Here is a 27,073-nt window from a genome sequence, read left to right on the forward strand (position 1 = left end):
GTGTTTTATTCAATGAGCATGACATTATCTTAATAACATATTAGGTCTACATGAGCTTGTGATGTATTGTTGCTGAGATTGTTTGAAGCTATTTGCAGTGAATGAAGTATATCGCACATTGAATGCAGTTTTGATTAGTATATTCTTGGTTCTGACAGCCACTCCACACAGGAAGCATAAAGAGGAACCTCTCTATTCTGACCATCATTTTGCTGTATTATGATGTTTGAACATGTACTGTATAGTAAAATCTAAATCTTAAAAAATCAACTGCTTCATATGACTGTACTTTTTTCCCCAATAGGTTGACACATGGTGGATATCACTGCATTCAATGCAAGACCTATAAAATTAATGTATTATAAGTCCTCATAAACATTTGTGTTAGAGTAAAACACGCTTAATTACCAACAATGGTCTATTCTGTGAACTATGCCTTATGCAGTATTTTCACATCCCTTTGAGTACAGTAAACAATTAACTTGAGTTAATATTTTATTACACTAAGCTGTGCCTTAAAATTGGTAGCTACTGTTATGACAATGAAATACAAGATACAAAGTGCAGTTATGTATATTTTAAATAAAAGGATACTAAACACAGTAATGCAATATTAATGTTGCAAAATGTACCACATATTATAATTCATTAATTACAAAGTATTATTGCACTGTCACTTGGTTTTGCTGAGAACTACATAGAACCGAATTAAACAAAAATAATAACACTACCACAGCCATGTCTATAGTGACCTGTTGTTGAATGGCTATGGCACTGCTATAGTGTATGTATAGTATTGCTATCTTTTCTAATTGAATTCAGCCCATAGTAAGATTCACCAGTACTCAGTTGCTCAGGTATCCTGGGACTGTGTAAGGTGGGCTGTTTTCTAGAGGAGTCAGAGTTGTCACTTTTGCATCACAATCAACGTCCTTGCCTTCCAGCCACCAAGTAGTCATTTCACCTTTACCCTTTTAAAATAAAAAAAAGAATTAGGGTTAACTAATTATGAAATCAGTCACAATGAAGTAATAGATAGCATAGGATTAAAATGCCGGGTTTAGTTTAGATGTCTTTTTAAACTCTTCCTTTTTCAGTACCTTTAGTTTTAAAATTATAGCACACAAATATTTCATGCATATTGCATTCTGTACATATTTTACCAACTATATTCAGTATATAAAAATTATACCTATATAGGCTCATCCATTATCACAAAATGTACATACCGGTACTTTAAGAAATAAACAAAGATGACTAAGTAAAATGTTCAGTCCTTAACATTCACGGTTATACAAGTACATCAAGATATGACCTGGTCTTGGCCTTGAATTAGCAAGATCTTATCACACCTCATAGGAAAATGAGAGTTGGCATCTCATTGAAATGGCTGTTGCTGGAAGTTAATGATTGGTATCACCAGCACTATGAATCCACTTGGTAACCAAATCTGAAATACTGTTAAGGGAATTCATTGGTGTATAGTTTTATTAGATGGCACGCATTTCGTGTAGATTCATTACATACTCTACTATCTATCTGGTATCAATCCTACAGCAGTTAAAAGTATTCATAACCAGAGGGCTCCCGAGTGTTGCATCCAGTAAAGGTGCTCCACGTGGAGTGCAGGATGTGCCCTATAGTCTGGACGTCGCGAGTTCGAGTCCAGGCTATTCCTTTGCCGACGGAGGACGGGAGCTTCCAGGGGGCGGCACTCAATTGGCCGAGCACCGCCCGGGGGAGGGAGGGTTAGGTCGGCCAGGGTGTCCGCGGCTCACCACACACCAGCAACCCCTGTAGTCTGGCCGGGCGCCTGCGGGCTTGCCTGTAAGCTGCCCGAGAGCTGCGTTGTCCTCCGACGCTGTAGCTCTTGGGTGGTTGCATGGTGATTCTGCCGTGTGAAAAAAAAGCGGTCGGCTGACGGCACACGCTTCGGAGGACAGCGTGTGTTCGTCTTTGCCCTCCCGACTAAATTTATAAAAATAAATAAATAAATAAATAAATAAAAGTATTCATAACCTAGGAATAATATGCTCCACATGACAAAACCATCTATAAAAGGCTTTTAATGGAAGCTCAGTATGAGCTGGTATCAGAGAGAGAATTGGGTACCATGTGCTGCCTTGTGAATTGTAAATGGGAGCAATTAAAGCCTGTGAATCTGTCTTGAAAGCAGCTGCTACTCCTTGTTGTTGTGGAGTGCTAGCCAGCTGCAAGCAGACGTGTACTGTGCATGGAGCTCTCCTCCTTGGGGACCTGTGGCAGGGATGGAGCTCTCCTCCTTGGGGATCTGCAGCATGCCTGTCCACTCACAAAGCTGCTGACACACGGGGCTCAGTTGGCCCAGTAGCAATGATTAGGAAAAGACTTCCTCCCCGAGGATTCTCATAAAGTAAAGTGGCCTATCGAGGATCTGTTTCACTCACACAACTAGAGGATTCAATTCCTTTTTAAAGCTATTGTACAATGTTTCTGAGCACAGGAGTTAAACCAGATCAAAGTGTTACTTTGCATTACTGTAAAATGGGGTTTGAAGTGTTGCAGAGTCAGTATACTATGACATGATAATTGTAGTTAGTTCGCATCTCGTTAGCAGCTGCAATTAACCCCAGTAGTGCATCATGACACAATTGTCGGCACAAAAGCTTGCATAGCTCTCTCTTTGCGCTAATGACAATTGACAGTTTGGACTAAATAGCTTTTGTCAAAAAATAACAAAAACTTCCTATGAATTCCTTATGTAGTCTGACCATTATAGTTCAAATGTATTTGCTGGATATTTAAAGGGCAATATTCCATGCAGAGCAGGTGATGCATATAGATTAGATGGTCAAGGCAAGGTTTTTACCTTGGTGCTTCTGTGCTGGCAATTCATGCGTGAAGGCTGCAGAAAGTGAATGCTGGGTAGTTCCAAGCAACCCACAAGAAATCAGTCTGAATCTTGTTTAATACTATAGCAACATAACAAAAAATCCACTAAACAGAACTACATTACTAAAACTGTTTAAACAAACGCAATATTTATCTAAACGCAATAGGACCATCCTTGGCATTTCATGTATTTTTAAGAGACTCACATGCACTGTTAGATTAGATTGTTCATAACCTTGATATACCAAGGGTCCTTTTTTAATGATTTAACAGTAGCAGTATTTAGATCCAGCAGCTTCATTGAATTTAGTTACAGTATTGTATTTACTGTTGAAATAGCATATTATGAGCTAACTTATTAATGTTACATATTTTTTATCCTGAAAATCAGAAGTATTATTAAATATAACATTAACATGTAATATTACTTATATGCTGTGGCAGAATAAATGCATGTCTATAAACCTAAAAGGGATTGTGCTGTGTTTAGAAATCAGTTTAAATAAATCAGCTTGCTCTTACAGTCAATGAGCTATTGAGAAAAGCACTGAACATAAATCTGAGCAGTCTTCAATTACCTTTGAAAATGCACTGTCAGCATTTAATCATTCAATTCATCTTGTGGTTGGCTGCTGATATACTGTGTCTCAGTTCATAATGCATAAAGCACCTAGCGCATACAAAGAGTAAATCTTACTTAAAAGATTCTGACACTTTCCAGCTTTACATTTCTGTAGCAGATTCTTATTACGTTTAATGTGCAATGCCCAGATAATAAAACTAGCAAATATGCTTTACACCAAATTAACGTCTTCTATATTTACTGTAGGAAGTATGGACAGAATGCAAGTGCTAGGAATTTGGTGTTGGGAGTCGAGCTTCTAAAAGAATGGATTATAATATATTTGCAATGAAAAAAGGTGTTTATCTGAGAATGAAAGAATTGCTTATATTCCTTTTCTATACAATAAAAAACTAATGAACAGTCATACATTTTACATTTTTATTTCTATATTATTTCTCTTTTATTTAAACCTATGTTACTCATTCTCCATTATAACTTTCTCCAACCATTGTTTTTTACTTTTTCAGAAAAAAAGGAAAAAGTCCTGTTAGTGTATCAGTATAACATTTCAAATACTATCTAGCTGTCTACATTTTAAAGATGTCAGAAAATTCCAAGTGAAATAAATACACCATTATCAAGGCAGTAATACACACAAGAAAACACAAAAGTATAAAAATAAATACTCTACCTTAACACTGAGGGATCCACGGCAGCCCAAGATATACCCACCCAATTGTTTCAGAAGTTCTCCGGCACTATAGCTGCACTGTATTTTCAATGCTATAAAAACAGAGAAATAGGACTGGAGCAACACGTTACCATATAAAGGTTTATGATAAATATACACAATTTCCTTTACCACACCTTTCCTGTGTATATTGTGCATTTACCATTGATAACAGCATATTTACCATACTTCATAAAAATGTTCTGACTCATTTCACAGACCATGTTTAGCACTAATCTTGGATTACTGAATGGACTGGGATCAGAAAGCACAGACTATAGCCAAAGATGGATTCTCTTAGTAAACTCAACACATCAACACTATGTATAGACAGACATTAATAGATAACCAATTAAATACTGGAACAACAGCATCCAGAATAACCCAGAATGACAGTCTTCATATTAGTTTAGGAACTTCACAATCATGCTGCTATATCACTGTGACGGGAGTAGAAGGAGTCCCTGTTGTAATTCGCCCTCCCGACCACCGGCAGCGATGTGTAGGGCTGACCGTGATTGGGTCAGGAGGCTGAACTCTCACCAGACCGGTAGTTCTGGGTCGGGCGGCCATCTTGGCCCAATGCGGAACCACGCAGCTGCCGAGCCCCATCATTGCAATCAGCTGTGCTGTGCTCGCCGATTGGCTGGCGTGGGGCAGCATGCTGGTTGCAGGGGCAGGACTCGGTAGTATTTAGGCAGCTAGGTTTTGCCATTCGGGCTCCCTGTCCTGAACTGAAACATGGGAGAGACGTGCTGTGCTTTGTTGTTTTGTTTTTCTAACCTGCTGTAATCCACAGTATCCTGAAGCTTTGTAAAAAAAACCTGGTGGATTACCGCGGTGAAGGAACCCAGGACTATCCTTTATTCCTCGGACGGGAGCCAAGGGGCAGTGAAAGGAAACCCACTACAGCAGCATGGAGAAACCCTGTGCTTTCTTTGTTGTTGTTTTTGTGTGACCGTGACGTTTTTGTTTACCCTTTTTATTTTAAACCTGAGTTGCTGGTATTCCAGGTAGTTTTTTTTGTTTGTTTTCTGCAATACAGGATTATTTATTTTCGTTGTGTGTTTAAATAAAATCCTGCCCGGATACCATTGCTGGTACTGGGCTCCAGGACTGAACGTCACTTCCTGCTCCTGTGTGCTGTCATTTCCGGTCCTTCCCTAAGCTCTGCCCACTACCCTCCCACAATCACGTTTCGGGATATCTGCACCTTTGAAGTTACACATACAGCTATGGCGAAAAGTTTTGCATCGCCCTATAGAATTAAATCATTTTGCTTCATAAAGTCAAATGAAACCTGCTGAATAATGTTACGTTAACATGTTGAATTAAATACCACTTGTAGTTTTCCATATACTTAAAAAACTGACAAAAATGTGACATTTCCAAATCTAACATGAAATACTGTGCTACTATTATGGCTTCCAGTAGACTTTTGCTATATCATTTTGTAGTTTCTTTGATTACATGATGTTAAATAAAAGACCTAAATTATGTTCATATTGGGGTTTTTTTTGTAATTATGTCTCAATCCTAACATTCTGCAAAACTTTTTACCATAGTTGTACATGTACATAATGATCTGCAAAGATTCATTAAAAAAATATATAAATATATATTTTATATATACAGGTATATATAATATCGCTCTCTTCAGAATCCTCCACAAAGTCTGGCGACTTCGCACAGCCAGGAAACGAACCTGCGCTGTAGGACTCACCCTGCACACCACAGCATGGCTGGGCTTTTACCAGGTGAGCCACTCGGGGGACAAAGGAAGCAGTTCTACATACAATAAACTACAGCTAGTAACCAGGCTTGCTTCTGTACCTTCACTTGTGGATTCCATTCTTGATGCTGTATTCACTGTATCTCCAAATAAACAGTACCGAGGCATCTTTGTCCCGACTACACCAGCAACCACAGGCCCTGTAGAAAAAATAGTAAGAACCCTTTCCCACACTGATTAGACATGCAAGCAGATATTATTACAAGGACGAATGTACCGGTACCTGAATGAATGCCAGCCCTTATCTTCAGCTGCATGTCAGGCTTGTGTGGGATTTCAAAGGCGTGGCAAACTTCAACCAAATCCAGTGCCATGCTGGCAATTTCCCCTGCATGGTTAATGCCATTTTCATTGGGAACCCCTGAAACAACCATGTCTGAAGAAAAAAGCAGTAAGAGGGTTACAAGAAAGCACATATGTCATAAAAAAGCAACAATACAGGGGCCTTTTGAAAATACTGTGCAGTATAAGCTTTTGATAAATGTTTAGCTATCCTTTGGGACATGTTTAAAAATAATCTCTGTTTTTCAAATCTCTATTTGGGTGAAATTGTTCCCAACCCTTCAAAGGCTTATTTCCTGTAATTAAACAACCAACTGCCCCACCTATTGACTGACATGATTTCAGCCAGTAAGATGATTTGACCCTTTAGACACCTCTAAGGTGAAGATGACCTATGAAGTGCAGATGCACCCGATTTCCTGAGAGTATAGCATGGAAACCGAGCACTTCGTTTAACTGACTGTAGTTCCATATATGAAAATGTTTCTTTCAAAACCGCACATTTGAGACCTATGTAGCCAATGGATGGGCAAAACTGGAAAGATTCATGGAACTACTTTGTTAGCTACAATCAAGATGAATATTTGGAAAGATTTGGCACACCCTACACTGCATTACAGGGTTTATTCTCAGAACACATGAAATGACTCTGTGCCGTTTCCCATTTCAATTTTTCCCAGTCTTAACAAGTGAATGCAATGAGGGGGGTTGATGGTGCAGTGGGTTGGGGCCCTGTCTCTAGCCCCTGAAGACCAGGGTTTCAATCTGTCTTCGGGTCAAAAGAAAAATATGTCTTGTGGTTGCAGCTCAGCCTGAGAGCATAGCTATCTATATCCAAAACCACACACAGTTCTACACAATTTATTATAATTGGAAACCCCTGCTCAAAATCATTGGTAAAGCAGCAAGCTATCTCTATATAGATACAATTAACTGCGGTGTCAAACTAGATCTGAATATAGAAATACTTACATGCATCTCCAATTGTCTCAACTTTGTAGACGTCGTAACTGTCAATAATATCATCAAATGTGGTGTAGAGTTTGTTTAGGAAATCAACAACTTGATGTGGGGTGCTTGCTCCAGAGAGCTGAGTAAACCCCACAATATCACTGCAATAGCAAAACAGGACAACATGCTTATTGGGTGACCATTAGAATACAACTTTATTAACCCTGAGGAAAACCTAGCAGAACAATAAGGGAAACGTAATAGACTTTCATTGACAGCAGAGTAAACAGAATCTACTTTCAATGTTAGTGCATCCTAAATGTGTGACATCTAGCTGTATTGGTCCACATGTATATTGAACCTTTTTTTTTTTGACCAATTCGCAAGTTAGTCTTTAGGTGTAAAAATCAATTTTAAATGAAAACTTTACGTACCTAATTTTCAGAATGAATTGTGTAATTGTGAGATATTAGAAGTTTCTGAGCTTTGAAAAGAAATATATTTATTTTAATTTGATTCATTTAAACACATTCTGCATGTGTCAAGACAACTTTATGTAAACACTAAACATTTTGTGATGAATTGCATTTATATGTAAAAATGCTTTGCCCATTATGCAAATATGCTACCTTTATTACATTATTGTTTACAGTCTCTATATAACCAAGGTATTTAAGTACGTATTAAGTTTATTGCAGAAATGATAATGGCATACAATAAAAGCATTGGCAATGCTGTGGTGCTATAATGGTTATATTGTACCAGTGCCAGGGTGCTGCAATATCAGAGCCACTGTAGAAAATGTGTGCAAAATGAAATGTGTTGCCTTTTTTGGTGATTCTGTGGTTTGAAATTGTGTTTTCAGGCTCTTTTTAACTTCTTTGTAAGTGTAAACAACAGACAGTAACTATACAACTAACCAACAGCAGTCTATCACACAACAACAAATACATCATGCACAACTAGTAACTAACTGGTAACAATGTCTTCCACAGTACTGGAGGACCTGCCTGAAATACACTGTCGCGTTCGAGTAGCTCTGAGCTTCTGTTGTACGTCCTTGGCGAAGGTCATCCGCTACTGGTTTTGGTAACATGCCTAGTAACAACAAGAATTTTATTCACGCGCATATATTAAAAGAGAACATTGTATATCCTAAACAACCTAAACGGTTGTGCTATGCAAAATGATTTAGGCAGTGATTTAACATTAAGGAGTAGGTAGCTTCCAATGTAACTGTCTTCATTTATCTCTACTTTCTGTGTGATTTTTTGAGTCACTCTGTGGTTCTAATTGCAATTACTCAAATACTGTTCTTTTTTTAATATTTGCTAAGTCTGTGTTAAAGTGTCTTAATAGAAGTAAGAGAACTGAAGAGCAGCAACGGGTTTCATAACAAACAGAATAAACCAATTCTTCCGCTTTCAGAATCTGAAACACTTCAATTGTAGGACAAGCATTACTTGTTTCCCAATGGCATCACAGAATGCCCTCCGTGTTTCATAGATCTATGGATTTGAAATGTGTAGTGGACCATTTTGTAAAAATGAACATAATTGTGGGATACTTTAAACAAACCTGAAATCTGTCTGACTACCCACAGGACAGTACAGCACAAGTTGCTGTGCTGCTGGAACACCCTCTAGTGGTCTATGAACAGCAGTGCTTCACCTTTATAAAGCATTACATCTAATTTCCACCTACAGTACTTGTGCTACTAACTCAGCAGTATTTATTACATATTCTGGACAGGCAACACCATATGCTTGACACTTCCCAAATGCCTGTCACATTATAATATGCAACATAAATGTATGGGTGCAGTTGTTTAAAATGATATGCAGTCCTGTAATACAGCTTAGGCTATAGCTAATTAGTAATACAGTAGATTACCCATGTGAATATGATAATATGATTTGGTTATTTTGAGCTGACAAGCTTTAATAACATCTGGTAATACCTATACACTGGGGTAATAAAGTGATTAAGTATGAGGATCCTGTCGGAGCTAATCTGTGGACCATTAGCTGCACTGATGATAGCAAAAGACAAGATAAAAGACAAACGGTTTAATATCTTACTGTATAGCAAACGATCTGTCTTCTGTTTCTCCTGAAGAAGATCCTGGGTTCTTTCTGCTACAATCGCTTCCAAGTGCTTGCTGTATTTTTCCATCTATGAGTGAGAAAGACAATGCATTTATGCACACAGTCGAGCTGCTCTCTCTTTCAATGTGTTCATAAAGAGATGCTGGGGGGGGGGGGGGGGTTAAGTGCCATATAATTAAATGGGGCATCAGAAAATGACTTTAATTCTCTAACCCTCTACTGTGGAAGAGAACAGGGGTATGACAAAGCCAACAAGCGAAGAAGCAAACTAAGAACAAGAGCGTGTGAAGAGGAGAGAGGAAGCCGTACTCTATTTATTTATTTTTTTGGAACAAATGTTTTTTATTTATTTAAAGAGAAAATAACAACATGGAACAATACATAACACAACATAATATAAAAACCCAAACACAAACCTCCCCCCCCCCCCCCAGCCGTACTTTATTTATAAAGTATTTCTTATTTTAATGTAGTTATCAACAGCTCGCATATTGCAGGAGATGTATGATGTCCACTGAACTGCAGCATACAGAAGACAGCTGAGTTAGCATTACATGGACTATACTGTACGTTATGACAAAGCTGCTTCTGTTTTAATTGAGCATGAGATTACTTCCTTACACACTCATTCCCTGCACTGTCACGATAAATTCAGATTCTCACCAGATAGGAATGCTAATGAAATGGTAAATCAAAGCTTACATGTGTATTAAGTATGTGTTACCAGTTCCAGGCAGCAGAGTACTGTTATTAAGACTTGGTTTCGGATTGCTTTTGCTGTACTCTAAATGTAAATGCAACGCTAATTGTAGTCTCAGGTAGTCATTTCGGAAGGATGAAAGGAAGGCTTTTAATGTAAGCCTGACTTTGTACTGCAGGCAGAGGATAGGAGGGAGGCTGCAGAGAACTCCTACCAGGTTCATCATCATGTCCACTGGGCTCACTTTGTGAGGATTCATCCTGTCCAGCATCTTCCTAACCTGCTCGAATGCAGGCCTCATAGCAGGGTTATGGTGCCAGCATTTTTTGATAAGCTTCAAAAGAAGAAGAATTTTTTTTTATTATTATTTTCGAAATACAAACACATTAAAACCAAAATGTTTCAAGCCATTCGCACATTCTTATTAGACAGACGGTTGTAGGTGTAAAAATGAATGTTTTAGGAGGTTTCTGTAGCATTGTAGATTACAGGACGCAAACAGAAATGGAATTACATTGTACACAATAATTACCAGTGGTCCTGCCATTACATTGTACTTACTGTAACTGGTAATTGCAATGGCCTTGTAGAGCATTTATTTTTAACATACCTGTTATACACTGTTATTACACAGTTACCTATTCCCTCTTAATCTAAAGTTCTACCAATGTTTTGGACCCTTTTTAGTATTACAATGAAGATATGCATGTAGTTATGTATTTGATATCGCAGTTACTATGTAACCACAGTCACAGCGTAATTACAATATTATTCACAAACCTTCATGTAAACTGTTACCAAGCCTGAGTATTACCTTGGCACGGCAGGTACAGCCAGACACTAGTTTTAAAAGCTCTGCTGAGCTCCTGATTGTGCTTTACTTGAAAACTGGAGGGATTGAGGCTCAAAGATTAAGACCAGGAACTGAGATTCAAAACCAGCATCTCTGTGCTACCAGTCCTTCCCTAATAGATTGTGAATCTGGCTCCTCCTGGTAATTTAAAACCTAAATATCTAGATTTTTTTTTTTTTTCGTTGCCCACCTCAAAATAATCTGCCTGCTTTGGACAATCATTGTCCATTTTTTCATTCCTCATCTCAGGCAGAGGGGGGCGCCATAACACATCAGTCTTTTCAGGACCAGTGTCCACCTGCATCACACAACAAACGGTAGTGTTAATGAAATGCTTATTTAAAACAAGCGTTCACAGACAACACCATTATGAAAGGGCCGGATTTAAAATACATTTGCATACTTACTGAAATAAGGTCGCAGCGGGTTGCAATCTCAATGAGTATGATTGAATAGCTGAAACAAAAGGGAAGAACAACAGCGATTCCTCGGTTATTAATAACGCCTCGTTTTTTTCGTGGCATCAGAATTTAAGAAAGCTTTAATGAAACCTGTAAGTAAAAACATGCAGACCATGTCTTACTTTTAAGCTGTGTGACACAACATCTATGTGTAAAAAATGATAGGGGAATATTTTGGTGAGGCAGACTTACAATTACAATATGACAAGTAACATGTAGATGTTTGCAGGGCTTTTTTTTGGTTTGGTTACCTTCCAAGCTTAGATTGAAAATAATAGTTTTATATCTGTTTATTGTGAAATGGTTCCTTTTTACAAAAAATGTAAATTTTGTTTTGCTACTCTGCACTAAATCCAAGCTTACAATAGCATCTATCCTCCTGCAGGTCCTAGTCTATTAAACATGGCTATTCATGACCATTCCTCCATAAGATCTGGTGATATAGTTCAGAGGGGCGTATCACTGCTGAGTGATTGGTACCTGTATATATCTGCAGCAGGGGTTGCATTGGTACATGTTCCTAGGAACACTTCTGGTGCGCAGTAGATGCGGTTGATTTTTTCATGAAATCCACTGGTGACTTTCTCAAAATCCTCCTTTCTGTACATGGTAAGGCCATAGTCTGTACAAATGGATTATAAAACAGTAACTGTGTGGAAAATATGCTGGGTGCAGAAAGTATTCCATGTCGGAATACAGTAAGTACAGTACACTGGAGGCTTTGAGGTCAGCTTCAATGTAACAACTTGGCCCAGTTGAAATGTTAGGAGAAAAGTCTTGTTCCTTATATATTTGGGTAGATACAGGTAATACAGGATTTGTTAAGGTGGGAACATTTTCATCAGGATTGACAAAATGAGAGCGATGAAAGAAGGTGGCTGGTACTTTACAATTGATAACTTCAGCTTCCGAAAAACATTTCCAGAAGTGCTTTGCCAGGACAATAAAATAAAACATCCCTAATTATATATCAAAAGTATATTACAATGAGTGCTTCTGGTAGTTTTGAAGTTAAACCCATATACAGTGTTTAATCTTGATGAAATATTTGAAAGCAATTTCAATTATTGATATAAATGAGGGATATACCTTTAAGGACTGTAAAAGCCATATGAAATTCAAGCCACTATTTGAGATGAATACTTGAAATGTTAGCTGAAACTTCAGCACCGCTGTCATGTCATTGCCTGGTATAGAAGGCACACTGGTGCACTAGTCCGGTCATGCCTCTTAGTAATTCAGTACACAATTATTATTACAGAACCATATTCTGGCATTACTCTCCAGATTTTATTTCATGTAGAGTTAAGGTTAGGGTTAGGCTAAGTGTGAAAAAAAAAACTGAACTTAGTATATGCACAGTACCTACGCTTGACAAAAATCTCTCTGCATGTAAAGGTTTGGTAACTATACAGTAAGCTGACACTGTACCATGATGTGATGTAAGCGCTGTCTTGGGAAAATAGGTATCACAAGTTACCTGCAATTTTGCAAACCCATCTGTCATCAATGACGCAGTTTTTGGAATGAAGTCTTCCATGAAATATTCTATGCTGGTGAAGGTAGGCCATTCCACGAGCGATATCTGTTGCAAATGACAACCTACATTCCAAACAGCATTAGATTCATGAGCAGGTGCAGGGAAAAAAAAGCATTAGGGCATGCTAAATTGTTAAAAAAAAGAACAGTTCCTTTAGGTTCTTCTTATATACTCTTATACATTTATATTTTGTTTGTTTGTTGCTAACATGCCCAAACTTGACTCAGTACCCTCCTCAAAATGTTCACACAGTAATTCAACTCGTCAAACAAATATATTGTTCTATACCAACAGAGAATGTTTAGAATAATCTAGAAGTGATTTCTGAACAAAAGAATCCACTTCATAATTACCGAAAACCCCAGTTCAGCGGAACATCTTCATTTAAAAGAACATCCATGAGGCTTCCTTTGGGGCAGTATTCTATCACTATGGCAACGTTGGGGACTTCAATGGAGCCACCAATGAATTTACAAAGATTAGGGTGATCCAGTTCCCTGTAGAAATATAACAGATGACATCTTCTGTAACTGTGGTGTAGATTTTACAGCAATGATAAAAAATAAAATCATACAGTATATTGTATGTTGTTTGAACAGTTACCTTTTTGTTGACACAGCATTTGCTTCAGAAAAAAAATGCTGTTAATTATAACAACCACTGTATTTATTTATTTTTTTGGTTTGGCTAGAGCTTTAATAACTAATATCAAAAGGATATAGAGTATAAATATAATAATGATTTTGCTTTCAGCCAGTAACCTAAGCAGACAGTCATGAAAACTTTTATTAGTGCAGATATAATGCTGAGATAATGCTCATGGATAACTGCCATGGGTGGAAACAAATGTTTTTTTTATTTCAACCATGGCAGTTATCCCTTTGAAACGTCCTAAATCCAACATTATCATTTACAAAGGCATATAAGTATGATCGCATTACAAACAGCATCATTGATCACTGAAAACAGACAAAAAGGATCTAGATGTTTTGAGTCTTATTTGGAAGCTTTACCTTACTTGCTTCACTTCTTTCCTGATGGTTTTGACAAGGGTGAAATGTTTCTTGTGAATTAGTTTGACTGCTACTGTCCTTCCGTCACTGAAATCAAACACACAGAGTGACAGTATACCATTTCAGTTTTATTCATTAAAATGGAGCTTCAAGTTTAATTTCCTTAGTTTACTGTCCTTTTCCTTTTCTGGATGTGTGCAAACATTCGGTTTGGTTCTTAATACAATTCCTACAGCTACAGTGCTTTCACCTGATCTGCTCTTCAGTTATAATTACCTGTCATAGATACAGTCGGAGACAAATGTATACACTTAATATACGAGAATTCAAGAAAACATGGTAAATACAAGCATTTATTGAACATTAGCCACTAATTAATATGATAAAGACTAAAACACACAATTTTCTGACACTTGTGATCTAGCCTGTGTTTATATATATATATATAAAGAAAAATTCAAGTATAAGATACAAGCAAAATATGGAAAGATTTTCAACAGAAGAAACGTGTCCATGTTGCTAGCGCTAATAAGAGGTAAGAGAATTGAGTTGAAAACCTTGGTAGCAGCCCTTTAAGACTGCAATGAACAGGTTCATAAACAATGTCAGCATACAAAGTCCAGTATACTTACTAAATGCCAATCTGTATGTAGTTCTGTTTGAGAGTGGAATTGGCTACAGCATTGTCGAGAGTAACATCAGTGACATGACTTCCCTTGGAGTAGCTGTTGACAGGTTGTAAACTCGTGGTACTGCAGAATCCCCCACAGCCCCCTTTGCCTGCAAAATATCCACGCAAAGAAATGTCACATAATGCCTTGAGCTATCACAATTTTTCTTAAAATGAAAAAGCTTCATTACCGATCATTAAATCATTAAAATGGATGATCCAGCTCTCATCCCAAAACATCTTCTGTTTCTGATACTGAAGCCACTGAAATAAGAGATATGAAACTGTATTATTTTACAAATATAATATATAGGGAGCAACGGTACCAAGTGACTTAATGTGAAAACGGACTAGCTCACCAAATATGTTAAATCATTAATATTATACAAATCACTACAGTAGCGATTATTGAAGCATAAAATGAAGACACATTGACGTACCACAATGGTTAGTATGAAGCCACCACAGAAGAGAGCTACGGGAAGTGCAATCGCAATTTTGGTAGTTAGTGGCATGGGGCAGGTGCCGCAGTCTGCTGGACATATTAAACACCCTTCCTCAGGCTCACAGATATCATCGCCACACACTAATATGTACAGGAGACAAAGTACAGCATTGGAAACACCAACAGATTTTCATAGGAGCAACAGTTGAAACCTTTTTAATCCAAAGAGTTCTTAGCACTACGAGAAACAAACATAAAAAAAAAAACTTACAGAAAATGAATAATTAAAAGCTCCTAAAAGAAATGTCTGAGTTGTTTGACTTTATTGGGCGAGTTTTCCTTTAAAAAATGTAATAATGACAATTTTGAATAAAAAGCTTAGAGACCCTTACTTTGCAGTTTGTTTTCTTGTGAATTTTCTTTTTTTTTAATATAAATTTAGTAGTCGCCAAATATTTAATTTTTTTCTCCCAATTTAGAATGTCCAATTATTTTTAGGCGCAGCTCACCGCTACCACCCCTGCGCTGACTTGGGAGGGGAGAAGATGAACACACGTTGTCCTCCGAAGCGTGTGCCGTCAGCCGCCCGCTTCTTTACACACTGCAGGCTCACCATGCAGCCACCACGCAGCTCTGGGCAGCTTACAGGCAAGCCCGCAGGCGCCCGGCCAGAACACAGGGGTCGCTGGTGCGCGGTGAGCCGAGGACACCCTGGCCGACCTAAGCCACCCCCACCCCCACCCCCTCGGGCGGTGCTCGGCCAATTCTGCGCCGCCCCCTGGGAGCTCCCATCTACGGTCGGCAATGGAATAGCCTGGACTCGAACCGGCGATGTCCAGGCTATAGGGCGCATCCTGCACTCCACGTGGAGCGCCTTTACCGGATGCGCCATTCTTGTGATTTTTCTTAGTGACACATACATTTAAAAAAATGTTGACCTGCTGAAATCTTTTTATTCCTTGGCCACAAAACCTAGGCATATACTGTAAATATCTGCCAAACTCCATTTTACAAAGATTACAAACATAAAAGAAATTGCAAAGCAACAGTAAGTAAGTAGATTGTTATTAAAACACGCAATGCTCCAGGGTTCTCCCCTGGCCTTTTCAACCAGATGGGCCGCCCAGCAAACTGGCTGTCGCCACCTGGCTGAAAAAACCTGATCCGCCGGTCTTGCAGATACTATTGTGCCTTTAACAATAAGGATTGATTTCACTTCTAGAAGACTAGGGCTGGGACCAAATCAAAACTTTGACAACCCACTAATCGCACAAAACTGTATTTAATAGCGTTTTCTTTTTATGGGTAGAAGAAATAAGATACTTACAAAAAAAAGAAAATGCTATTAAATAGTTTTGTTAAGTGTGATTAGCGGGTTGTCAAAGTTTTGATTTGGTCCAAGTCTAGATCAGTTGCGAGGTGAAAAAAAAATCTTGTTACCACATGACAGCTGTGTTACATCTTGACACAACATTTAACCAATCAGAGAGTTGAAGGGGCGGGTTTTCTGTGTTAAGCACTTCGAGAGGCTAAAACATTAAAAATGATTGCTAAAAAAATAACCAATTATTTTCAAAACAAAAATAGTGACAAATGAATGCAGGGTTTTCAAAATAAGCTGGCGAGCGGTGGAATCCACTGCCTAATACTATATTTGCACCGGCTACTTTATTAAAAAATATATTAAGATTATTTTGGGGTATTAGTGTAAAGTGATATCTAGTACATAATAGCTATACATATGCACCAAAATAAAAAAAAAAATGCAACGTATTCCTTTTGTTGTGATATCATAACAATATGTACCCAGGTGCTTGTGAGAGATATTGGGGGTTCATAGAGATTGTACGCCTTAAAGAAGAAAGGCGTGATGGGATATTAGCTGAACACTTGTCAGCTGACATACAATTGCAACAGTTGTGATGGTAACTAAACGTGTGTGAGTACTGTTGTGGTTGAAATGAACAGTTGCATTAAAAAAATGTAGAACAGCAAAAAACAAAACTAGACTTAACAAAACTTAACATAAAGAAAACAATTTCAATGAAGCAAGCTCAAAAATTAAGATAAAAAGGAATTGTAAAGGTTACCGTTTTTTATTACCAAAAACCCTACATTATCTTTCCCCAGTGAAATAAGCATGGTCATTTACCATAATAAAAAATAGTAATGAAAAAGAAAATGTAGAACATAAAAAAGCACACCCAGATATAGTCAACGAAAGACAACACATTATTCAAATTCTTTGTCATATCATATATTTAAGGTAAGGCAAGTTTATTTTTCCTTTAAAAGTACTCCCATCTATAATGTTCTGCCGCTCAGCTGTACAGAATTCCTGGGGAGAACCCTGTGCCCTATAAGCATCGAACCCTCAGCAGTGTGCAGGATTGAATACACACTTTGCTAGGCTTACAAAGCTACCCTGGTATGTTGCTAAATTACAGTTGTTGTACAAATGTCAATTGATTTTATTTCTGAAGTCTTAAAGGCATTAACAGAGGTTGGCCATTGTGATCCAGCCGGAGCTTCACATGTGCCGAAATTGTTAATTTACAGTAAATCAGGGCTCTTCATTGGTTCCGTTATTTATTTATTTATTTTTTCACAATTCGTTTTTTATGATTAAAGCTGAAAACCTTGTGCACTGAGAACTGATGTCTTGGCTTCTAATGCAGCGTGCATCTTTCCGATTTTAATGTGTGCAATCATTGAAGTGACTCCAAGATGGGCCAATACCACCTGCAAAAAACAATAACAACACTGAATTATGCCATAGGGGGAGAAACACTGTTTTTTGCTCAGGAACCACTTTGTCACATAAGCTATCATACTTTACCTTGCTCCATACCACAATTTTGACATGGTTCTGCTTTAACATTACTAGAGTGTAATGTATGTACTGTTGAGTAGTTTTTTACTGGTGAACATTGTAAAATCACCCTTGAACCAAAAAAAAAATAAGCAGGTGTTTTTCTTATAAAGAAACAACCCCAGAGATGGCTTAATTTACATTGACTTTGTCCCGCTCATGGCGTAGAGAAGGTACAGCACACTGACTCCAATCTGTGCTGGCAATTCTCATGATATCTTCCCACAATACAACACCAGAAGAGTACTTTTGGCCAACATAGAATTAACTACAGTGGCTCATTGAGGACATGCAAACAAATGTGTAATGTTGGGAACCTTAGATAAATTGTCTTGTGATCTCAAAATAACGGTTGAAATGTTGAGATCGTGAGATTTATTCCGTGTTCATTTCAATAAAAAATGTTTTCCCCTGTACTTAATGAGCAACTGTAAAGAACCACTCTATAGTAAGCATTTAAAATAAAAGCCCTGATAACCACTGACCATCTATAAAACAAAATGCAAATTTTAAAAAAAGGAATAAATAAACCTCAAATATAAATCACTCAAATCTCACCTCTAAATATTTACAAAAGAACAATTGAGATTAGATATTTAAATATTAGATATTAGGTATTTCCAGTCATCTTCCTGCCCTTTAATTGAATTTAACTTGAGTTTCATACTGTAAATAGACTGTAATAAATAGTTGCTGTGCTGAATACAGTGGAATCAGTATTAATACCTGATATTTTACAAATAAAAAATTGGAAACAGTAAATACCAGACAGCGATAAACTCTACACTGAAAAAAAATAAGCTTGATTCCAGTCACTTTTCGTGAAGAAGAGATGACATACTCTCTCCCCAGATGAGCTGACATTGAATTACTCTAAGATTCTTGACACTATAAAGAGATATCTTCTGAGGAAGCTGGGATTTCATCTCCATGATGAAGGTGTTGCTGTGGAATACCAGTAATACATCAGTTACAGCATGAAAAGGGAAATCTGAATGACAAAATCTCAAAGATGAAATCTGACGAATCATTCCTTTAGCAACTGTAATATTCTGATCTCTTACATAACTGTAGCAATACTCAGCTTACAGTACCATAGACTGTATCACAAATCCTGTTCTATACAGCAGTGGTTATAAACTGGGATCCATGGTGCTTCACTGGGTGGGCTGTGGAAACAACTCTGTCTCTGTAAAAAAATGTCTTGTGCAAAAAAAGGAAACAACTGATACTAACTGAGCACCAATGAAACGAGTATAGGTACAGTGCATGCCTAAAAAAACACTCAACAGTGGTACATTTTTAAACTTCAATGACATTTCAACTATAAGTCTTTCTCAATGTCTTCAATGTATGTTGGACAGTGAAAAAAACTGCTTTACATTGGGATATAAGTGTTATGTTTAAAATATCCTTCTCTTTACACAGTGGACTGCTGTGCCTAATAGAAATCACTGTGGGCTTAGCGTAAAAAAACATCTGGGAATCTCTGCCTTACAGTTTTTTCCTCAACTAATGTTTTTTTTTTTGGTTAGTGTGGTTTACAAAATGTACAAAACTTCTCAAGTATGGTAAATTGCAACCTTTTGATGTTGTAATTAGTTGAAGCATATAGACATTTGCATGCGCAGGACTGGTGTCCAAAGGGGTCACAATAGGGTATGTCTCCAGTGATTGGGAAAGCCCAGGGAGATAATTGTAATCTATGCTCTAAGGAACATATAATTAGGGTATTACCAAAGTCTGTAGGCAAGGTAACCACAATAACAGTGAGGGCTTAACACAGGGTTTAGAAAGCCACGTTAACTCAGGAGATCTTCTAACATATTAACTCCTGCCTGTAATTTAAACTACAGTAGTGATGTGACCACTAGCTCTGGGGACATTTGAGTAATAGTATCAGTTTTGACCTGTTCTCATTCGTGGTATAGCAGTGAATCTCCAAACGTGTTGCTGATATGTTCATTCCCCTAGTGGCAGATGAGATCTTACCTTAGATGTCCAGTTTAGTTGAGACATTTTGCCAGCTTGCGATAAAGTGTGTGTGACGATTTTACCATCGTCTGGGATCCAAGGACCGCAAATGCCACCCTCCTTCTGCAAAATTATAGATTAACGAAAGGGACAATAAACAGCATTGTCAATGGTGGTAATATTTCTGGTTTCTCTGCCAGAGCTAATAGCAGCATACATTTCCACTAATTATGTGGGATTTATTGGAGACAATAAATACTCTTACCAAAATTCAAATGTTTGACTGCTGTAGCTAAATAATTATACATACAATACTTACAATGCGTGTCTAATTATTTACAGCTGCTGAATATTGAGGCAATAATCTAACACACATTTACAGAAAACGCTAGTGAAAAGCTCATTAAAGCAAAGTTGTAATTGAAGGCCATTACAATGTAAAAGCACCAACCATGAATGCTAGTGGGCAGGAATGGATGTTGGCATGATAAATACAGCAGTTGTCCTCATTGGCATCCTTCCAGTTCTCTGGGCACGCATTGTCATTACAGAACCACTTGGCACTAGATGCGTCACTGTGAAGGAAACACAGTAAAGTCATTCTTACAAGGCTAATTCATGTTTCTGCTGGCCCTTTTGGTGGCGTTCGGAGAGCATATGTTGTAATTGAAACTGACTCACAATTTAGAGAATAGTCTTAGCCGCATCAGCTTTAAACAGCGCGTTCCGGCTTGAATAAGTCATTGTGTGATGTGCCATTTATCATTTTATATAGTATTTGCTTTATTAATAAGGTGTAAGCACATGTAAACAGGTGAAACTGTTGCAGATATTGTATATTTGTAATCTCCCTTTAGGCGTATACTCTCCATTGTTGTATTCATTTTAAAGGTATACCCATTAAAGATATTCACTACATATGCAGAAGTTTTTAAAAAAAAATCTTATTTCTTATTAAGTTGAAACATTAGCTCTGTAGTTCTTTCTTGTAAAATTTTATATTTCATTTTTGAAAACTAATATAATAGATAATCATTATTTGTTTATTTAACAGACACCTTTATCCAAGGTGACTTAGAGACTAGTGTGTGTGAACTACACATCAGCTGCAGAGTCACTTACAACTATGTTTCACCCGAAAGACAGACCACATGTGACTTGTTCAGGGTCACATAATAAGTCAGTGGCTGAGCAAGGCACCTTCTGGTTATAAGCTCTTTTCTTTAACCACTGGACCACACAACCTCCTAACACAAGTAATTCAACTAATTGTAAATTAAGAGTATAAAAATACATAAATAAACATGTCCTATATAAATACAAGAAATAATATAATTACTAAAAACAGCAGTTTTCAATGTAAACAATATATTCAGTTAATAAATAGTTTCACTTTAGTAATATTCACAGGAGTACGCCAGTTTGGTTCACAGGCAACTCTTCTAACATTTGCTTACCTAAACTTGAGGATTGCATTTTTCACTGCATAGTCGTAGAAGGAATCGGAGGCGGGTAACAGTGTAGGTGACATTGAACTCCTGCCCACTTGTAACTTTCTCAGGCGGACGCTTGACCCAAGACATCTCAAGTCCTGTAGGATGGGAAAAAATAGTGACAAATGGGACCTGGATGAATATATTTAAGTGGGGGGGGGGGGGGGAGGACAAAGGATTTGCGGTCACTCAGTAATTTAAAAATGCCAAGGTCAGATTATCTAAATGAGTGAGATCTGGGAATATTCTAGTAAAACGCACTTTCTTTTAGGAGTGAGGCTGCTCAAATTCAGGCTAAATGTTCCTATAAATAATGAGCCTCACTCTTTATTGGTGAGACCAAATTTGAAATATGTGTTCAATATCAGGATATAGAACCAATTGGCAGTCCAGTTTTTGAAAAATCTAGTTTTTGAAAAAAGGACAGTAGTAGTAAATGATAGTAACATATTTATAAACTAACAAACAGACCCAGCTAAAATGTTCTGCAAATTATCATATCCATATGTCTATAAACTTCAAATCCATGTCTTTCAAATCCTTTTTAGAGTTTATAAATTCATGTATATAAACTAACTGTTACCACAAAACAATTCGTTAACGTGTTAGGGTGACCTCAACTTGGCTTGGCCACTTACCTCCACAGTCAATCATATTGTACTCATTAGGCTTGATACTTGGCCAGCAATCATATTCTGTGTTATCCAAATCATGCCAGCAATCAGCAGTCTAGGAGACAGGAGAGGAGACAGGTGATAAAGTACTGGGACTGGTAATAGTGAAGGGTGCTTTTGCTGGATTGTGCATACTGTTTCAAAGGAAAAACCTTCATGTAATCATTAGATAATTGAATGAACAGAAACTTGGCTCCAGATCTCCATGGTTTGCTACCACAAAATCAGCTGCCATAATTGTGGTTTATTTGTCACTCTCCTTGTGTGTATGTCCTTCAAAGTTAACATTCAAAAGAGGTTTACTGGCACAAATTAGTCCGGAGCCATGGAAATATAGGTGAAAAAAAATTGGTGGAAAATAAAACTGTCTAGATCAGTGTTTGGGTTCACCCTCCAGCCAGGTGCTGTTGGGTCCCATTGATTGTGTATGGACCTGTGGGAGTGGAGGAAACAGATTCTAGTTTCTAAACTGTGTAGAAAGGGAACAGTTCGAAATGGATTAAATGAAGATACACACCCATTGTGAAGTGAAGTACTTAGAGAGGGGAAGGGGGGACATTCTTGCAGGTTGTGTACAATAGTGATGAGGTTGGATTTTACCAACTTACTCTAAGTTTATTTTAGTACAGTACCAAAGAACACATCGGTCTGAAGATATTTTAAGTGATGTAAATTGATCAACTCTAAATGAATGTTGTATAACCATGATACAGAAGTTGTTTTCTTATGCCAGATTAACAGAGCGTAGAGGGGTAGATGTACTGAAGTGTTGCTGATGTTGCAATAGTTGCAAACCAGTTGCAAACGAGTCAGAAGTCTAGGGTGAAATGTACTAAACAAGCGCAATGCTGTTACCGACTTTTTAGGGAATGCTTTGCGGCAGCAGTTTTTCTTTGTAGTTCAGCCTTTGATGAACATGTAATTATAGGCGTTCCTGCATAAATTCACAAAAATGGGGAGGAGATGAGTGTTCTCAAATATTATAATGAGATGTACTAAAACTGCGGGCAATTGTGACGCTTACAATTGCATCAATTTGTTAAGAACTTTTGAAAGCACACTTAAAATAGCAAACTTTTAAAAGGCAGTATGAAAAACACTATGCCCTAACCATGGCCGCTGTGATTGCTGCAAGAAGGAGACATTGTCTTCAGCAAGAATTAGTGATTTGTAGGATTAGAAGAGAAAGGCTATTTCTTACCCATAATGAAGACCAAATTAAGCACAGGTACAGGATTGGCAGCCACATAATTGAGCTGCTGTCAGATTTAAAAGTTGACCTGGAGCCTGTCACCCAGAGAAGCCATGGTCAAACTATTGTCCACCCTGCATTATCTTGACTCTGAGTTCTTTCAGGGGACTGCGGCAGCTGTTGCTGGCATTTCCCTGCTTTTTCTCGTGCGTTGCCAGTTGTGCTCAATACATTTTTGAGGCATACATCCAAATACCTATTTTTCCCTAAAAGCAGGGTGTACTTACAAACCTTGAAAACAAATTTCTATGATATTTCTGGTTTCCCCAATGTGTTGGGAGCAATAGACTGCACACATGTGCCGCTATCCCCTCCAGCTCATTCTGAGCATCTGTATAGGAATAGGAAACACACCTATTCTATTAATGTGCAGGTGGTTTGTAATTGTGCACAATTTAGCACTGCACCCCTGACTAACTTAAATAAAAACTGACAGTATACATTTGGCGTATAGGCTTCTCATGATAATACAGATTTGAGGTATAATGCTAAATTTGTTGCTGATCCCTTGAAATTCGTATTAACGAGAACTGGCTGTCCTCCTGTAAGTATCATAACTTGTCAATGCCGTGATCTATTTTGTGTCTTGTCTAGGCTACTAAGTAGGCCAAGTTAAAAATAATAATAATAATAATAATAATAATAATAATAATAATAATAATTACAAAAACTGCTAAAATCATTTAGTTTCAATTTTAAATAATCTTTTATTTGCATTGTACACCAATGTGTAAAGTGCAGCAGTGTGGTTTATTTTGTGTTACCGGTAGCCTACATGGTAAAGTAAAAAGAAAGTGCGCTAGGTATTCATTTGATTTTATTACTGTACTGTATACTGTGTAGGCCTACTGTACAGATTTACATTTTTACGTAATGTAATGTGTAGCCTACCCAAAACACATTAGTGTTATTTCTGCGTAATGATTTATACATGTAAAATACATTGAGCACTATATGTGTGTGCAATTTTAATGTATTTTATTAAACCCGACACCTCCTTATGTCAGACAAACATGTCCGGTTTAGCGAGGGGTACTGTGTGATTATGAAAAGCTTTTTGATATAAACACATTTTTATATTTGGGGTGAAGGTGGGGACCCCACTATAGAATCTGATTGGATTAACTGCCTTTCATTATTTATTCCAAATAATGTCACACGGCTCTCGCAATGCTAGAGATCTCACGAAGATGACCTAACAAATATTTAACTTGGTATATTGCGGTTCTCTTCATTAACATATTTTCTTTTAGTACATATGACAAAATGTATACTTTGCGAATTGTCGCAACAAAAAATACAATTTGCGGTATGTTTGCGCTGTGACTGGCCCATCTTAGTACATCTACCCCAGAGTCTACTAAAACTTCCTATAACCTCTGATCACAACCCCTGCATGCATTGGCTTACTGCCCCTTGCTAGTCAAAACACATTAGTTCTCATTATTGTTGCTATGTCAACAGAAGCTGGAGATCTTTAAATGCTTACAAAGCTAAACGCGTCAAATTCAAGCAGCCATAGTAGAAGTATCCTTATTCTTTTTCCATTTCAATTTCACTTCTATTTTCATTGATTCGTTTAAAAATGAATTGCTGATTTCTTCATTTGTATCCAATATTCAAATATTTTAGCTTATAAAGTGGACTTGAATTCACATCATACAGGGTTTATTATTATTATTATGATACATAGTGAACAATAATTTTCCTATAAACTTCAGTATTTTACAGTGTTGTAATACAGGTTTCTGACACAAAAACCATGTATAATAAGATTAGGTGGAGGCACAAGACCTGTGTATAATAAGGTTTATTATAAAACTGCTAACCAGTTTTTAAAAACAAACTGTACCACCAGTACACAAACACAGCAAAGCACTGTCAAACCAAAACAAGCAACAGTTATTATTGTTATTATTATTTTTACTGTTGAATAACCTTCATTTTGAAACTTGTTAAAAAGGGACATGGGCTTGGATCACAATTTTAAGAAACTGTAACAAACTCTCATCCTTCTGGAGAGAGGGGATTAGAGGTTGGTTATATCTCCATTCTTTTTTAAGGAAAGGCGCAACAGTATGCACGTGTTTTTGACAACAGCATGAGGTATTTTCCAGTAGAATTCTATTTTAATTTATATGGGCTACATGTTTCCAGATTTGTAATAAAGCAAACTAAAAGTCTAACACAATTATTAATCCATAGCATGGAACAACAATTGTAAATAACATGTTGTGAAAGACCTCTCTTGCTGATCAGTACTATAAAAGACCAAATACATCTACCTTGTTGGTGTTGAGCTGAGGTAAAACATACATTAACATAAATTATCTTCTTAATTGGTCAATACCACTATAACTAATAATACTAATACTAATATAAACACTACTGCTGCTGCTGGTGCTAATAATAATAATAATAATAATAATAATAATAATAATAATAATAATAATATGTTGTGTTTTTCCATCCGTACTCTAATAAACTATAATGTCATTAAAGAGACAACTAAAATATAGAATAACTTACCAGAATAAAAGAAAAAAAGACTGCTTTCCAAAGGGCCATGTGCTCCCTGAAGTGCTGTGTTTGTTCAGTCTTTGTGTGGCGCACACAGTGTGCCCGGTACAGTAGTGCTTCGAGCCTTCAAGCCTGACTCTATCAGATGCCCTAATTGTTCAATGAGTCCAACAGCCCTCAGTGTGAAGCTGCTGATCAGAGCAATGGCTATTCTCTAGTGTGTTCCATCTGGAGTTTGAGGACACACACACACACACAGACACACACACACACACACACACAGACACAGACACACACAGACACACACACTCACACACACACACACACACACACACACACTCACATCAATCTTTTTGATTTAGTCTCAAATATTAGCTTTAAGTGCCCGCTCTTCAATACGTAATTATTTGTACTCAACGCTAAGTAACTGTCAAGAACAATCGGATGAAACACATGTCATTATTTTCAATTAAACAATCCAAGCAAATCATGTTCTTGTTTTTCTGTATTTTTTTTATAAGTGAGTTTTTTTTTTGTCTTTTCCTGTTTTGACTCAATGTAGATTAATTTTGCATTTGTTTCCTGATACCGGAAGCTAAATAACTCCAGTATTATACAAATGCATTTATTAAAGTTACTTTACATATACCACTCACTTGACATACATTTTGAATGTCAAAAACATGGCATCCATTTTGAATACAAAAATGAAAACAATCCTGTATTAACACTTCTAACATTTGCAGAGCTGATCAATGAATGTTTCAAATATTGGAGGAAGTAAAGAAATAATGCATAGTAATTTTACAAAAACTTGATTTATAGTCGCAGGCAGAAGTGAACATTAGCCACTAATTAATATGACAGATTAAAATACAAAATGTCTGGTAGTTTAACAATCTTTATTAAAAAAACAAACAAACAAACACTTTCAAATATTTCTTCATGACAAAAGTATTAGCACCTTCATATTAAAAATTGAATAGAAATAATTCAAATGTATATGAATTGATTGGAAACCATTGCACGTAATTAAGCTGCATTATAGTCAACAGCCAGAAAAAGAGGTCATTATTTCAAACATCTGTTGAAGAAGAACATTTTGGCAACACAGCAGATGATGGTCAAGACAAAGGATTCACGTTTGATTCACGTTTCAGAAAAGCACTCGTAGGAAAACTACAACAAAGGAAATGGCTATAGAACAGTATCACAGAAATATGGAATACCAAAATCCACAATCAAAGCAATAATCAAGAAGTACCACAGAACAAATTCAACTGAAACGCTTCAAAGAAGTGGACATC

General features: G+C 37.1%; 1 protein-coding gene across 1 annotated transcript; it reads right to left on the reverse strand.

Annotated features, from left to right (window-relative positions):
* On the reverse strand, nucleotides 1–25,966 carry LOC117411105 (atrial natriuretic peptide receptor 2-like). Its single transcript, XM_059031894.1, has 23 exons — nucleotides 25,776–25,966; nucleotides 21,959–22,049; nucleotides 21,285–21,418; nucleotides 20,279–20,402; nucleotides 19,846–19,950; nucleotides 17,621–17,723; nucleotides 14,977–15,122; nucleotides 14,728–14,800; nucleotides 14,499–14,646; nucleotides 13,867–13,953; nucleotides 13,207–13,350; nucleotides 12,794–12,915; nucleotides 11,794–11,935; nucleotides 11,260–11,308; nucleotides 11,043–11,150; nucleotides 10,214–10,333; nucleotides 9,273–9,366; nucleotides 8,202–8,289; nucleotides 7,213–7,352; nucleotides 6,182–6,334; nucleotides 6,000–6,098; nucleotides 4,128–4,219; nucleotides 1–971 (listed from the first exon to the last, which is right to left on the reverse strand). Exons 3-23 carry the CDS (start codon nucleotides 21,356–21,358, stop codon nucleotides 846–848), a joined length of 2,337 nt encoding a protein of 778 aa, XP_058887877.1. The 5' UTR covers nucleotides 21,359–21,418; nucleotides 21,959–22,049; nucleotides 25,776–25,966; the 3' UTR covers nucleotides 1–845.
* Between the last annotated feature and the right edge of the window lie 1,107 nt (nucleotides 25,967–27,073).

The sequence above is a fragment of the Acipenser ruthenus genome, chromosome 10 (assembly GCF_902713425.1).
Source record: "Acipenser ruthenus chromosome 10, fAciRut3.2 maternal haplotype, whole genome shotgun sequence".
NCBI classification, from domain to species: Eukaryota; Metazoa; Chordata; class Actinopteri; order Acipenseriformes; family Acipenseridae; genus Acipenser; species Acipenser ruthenus.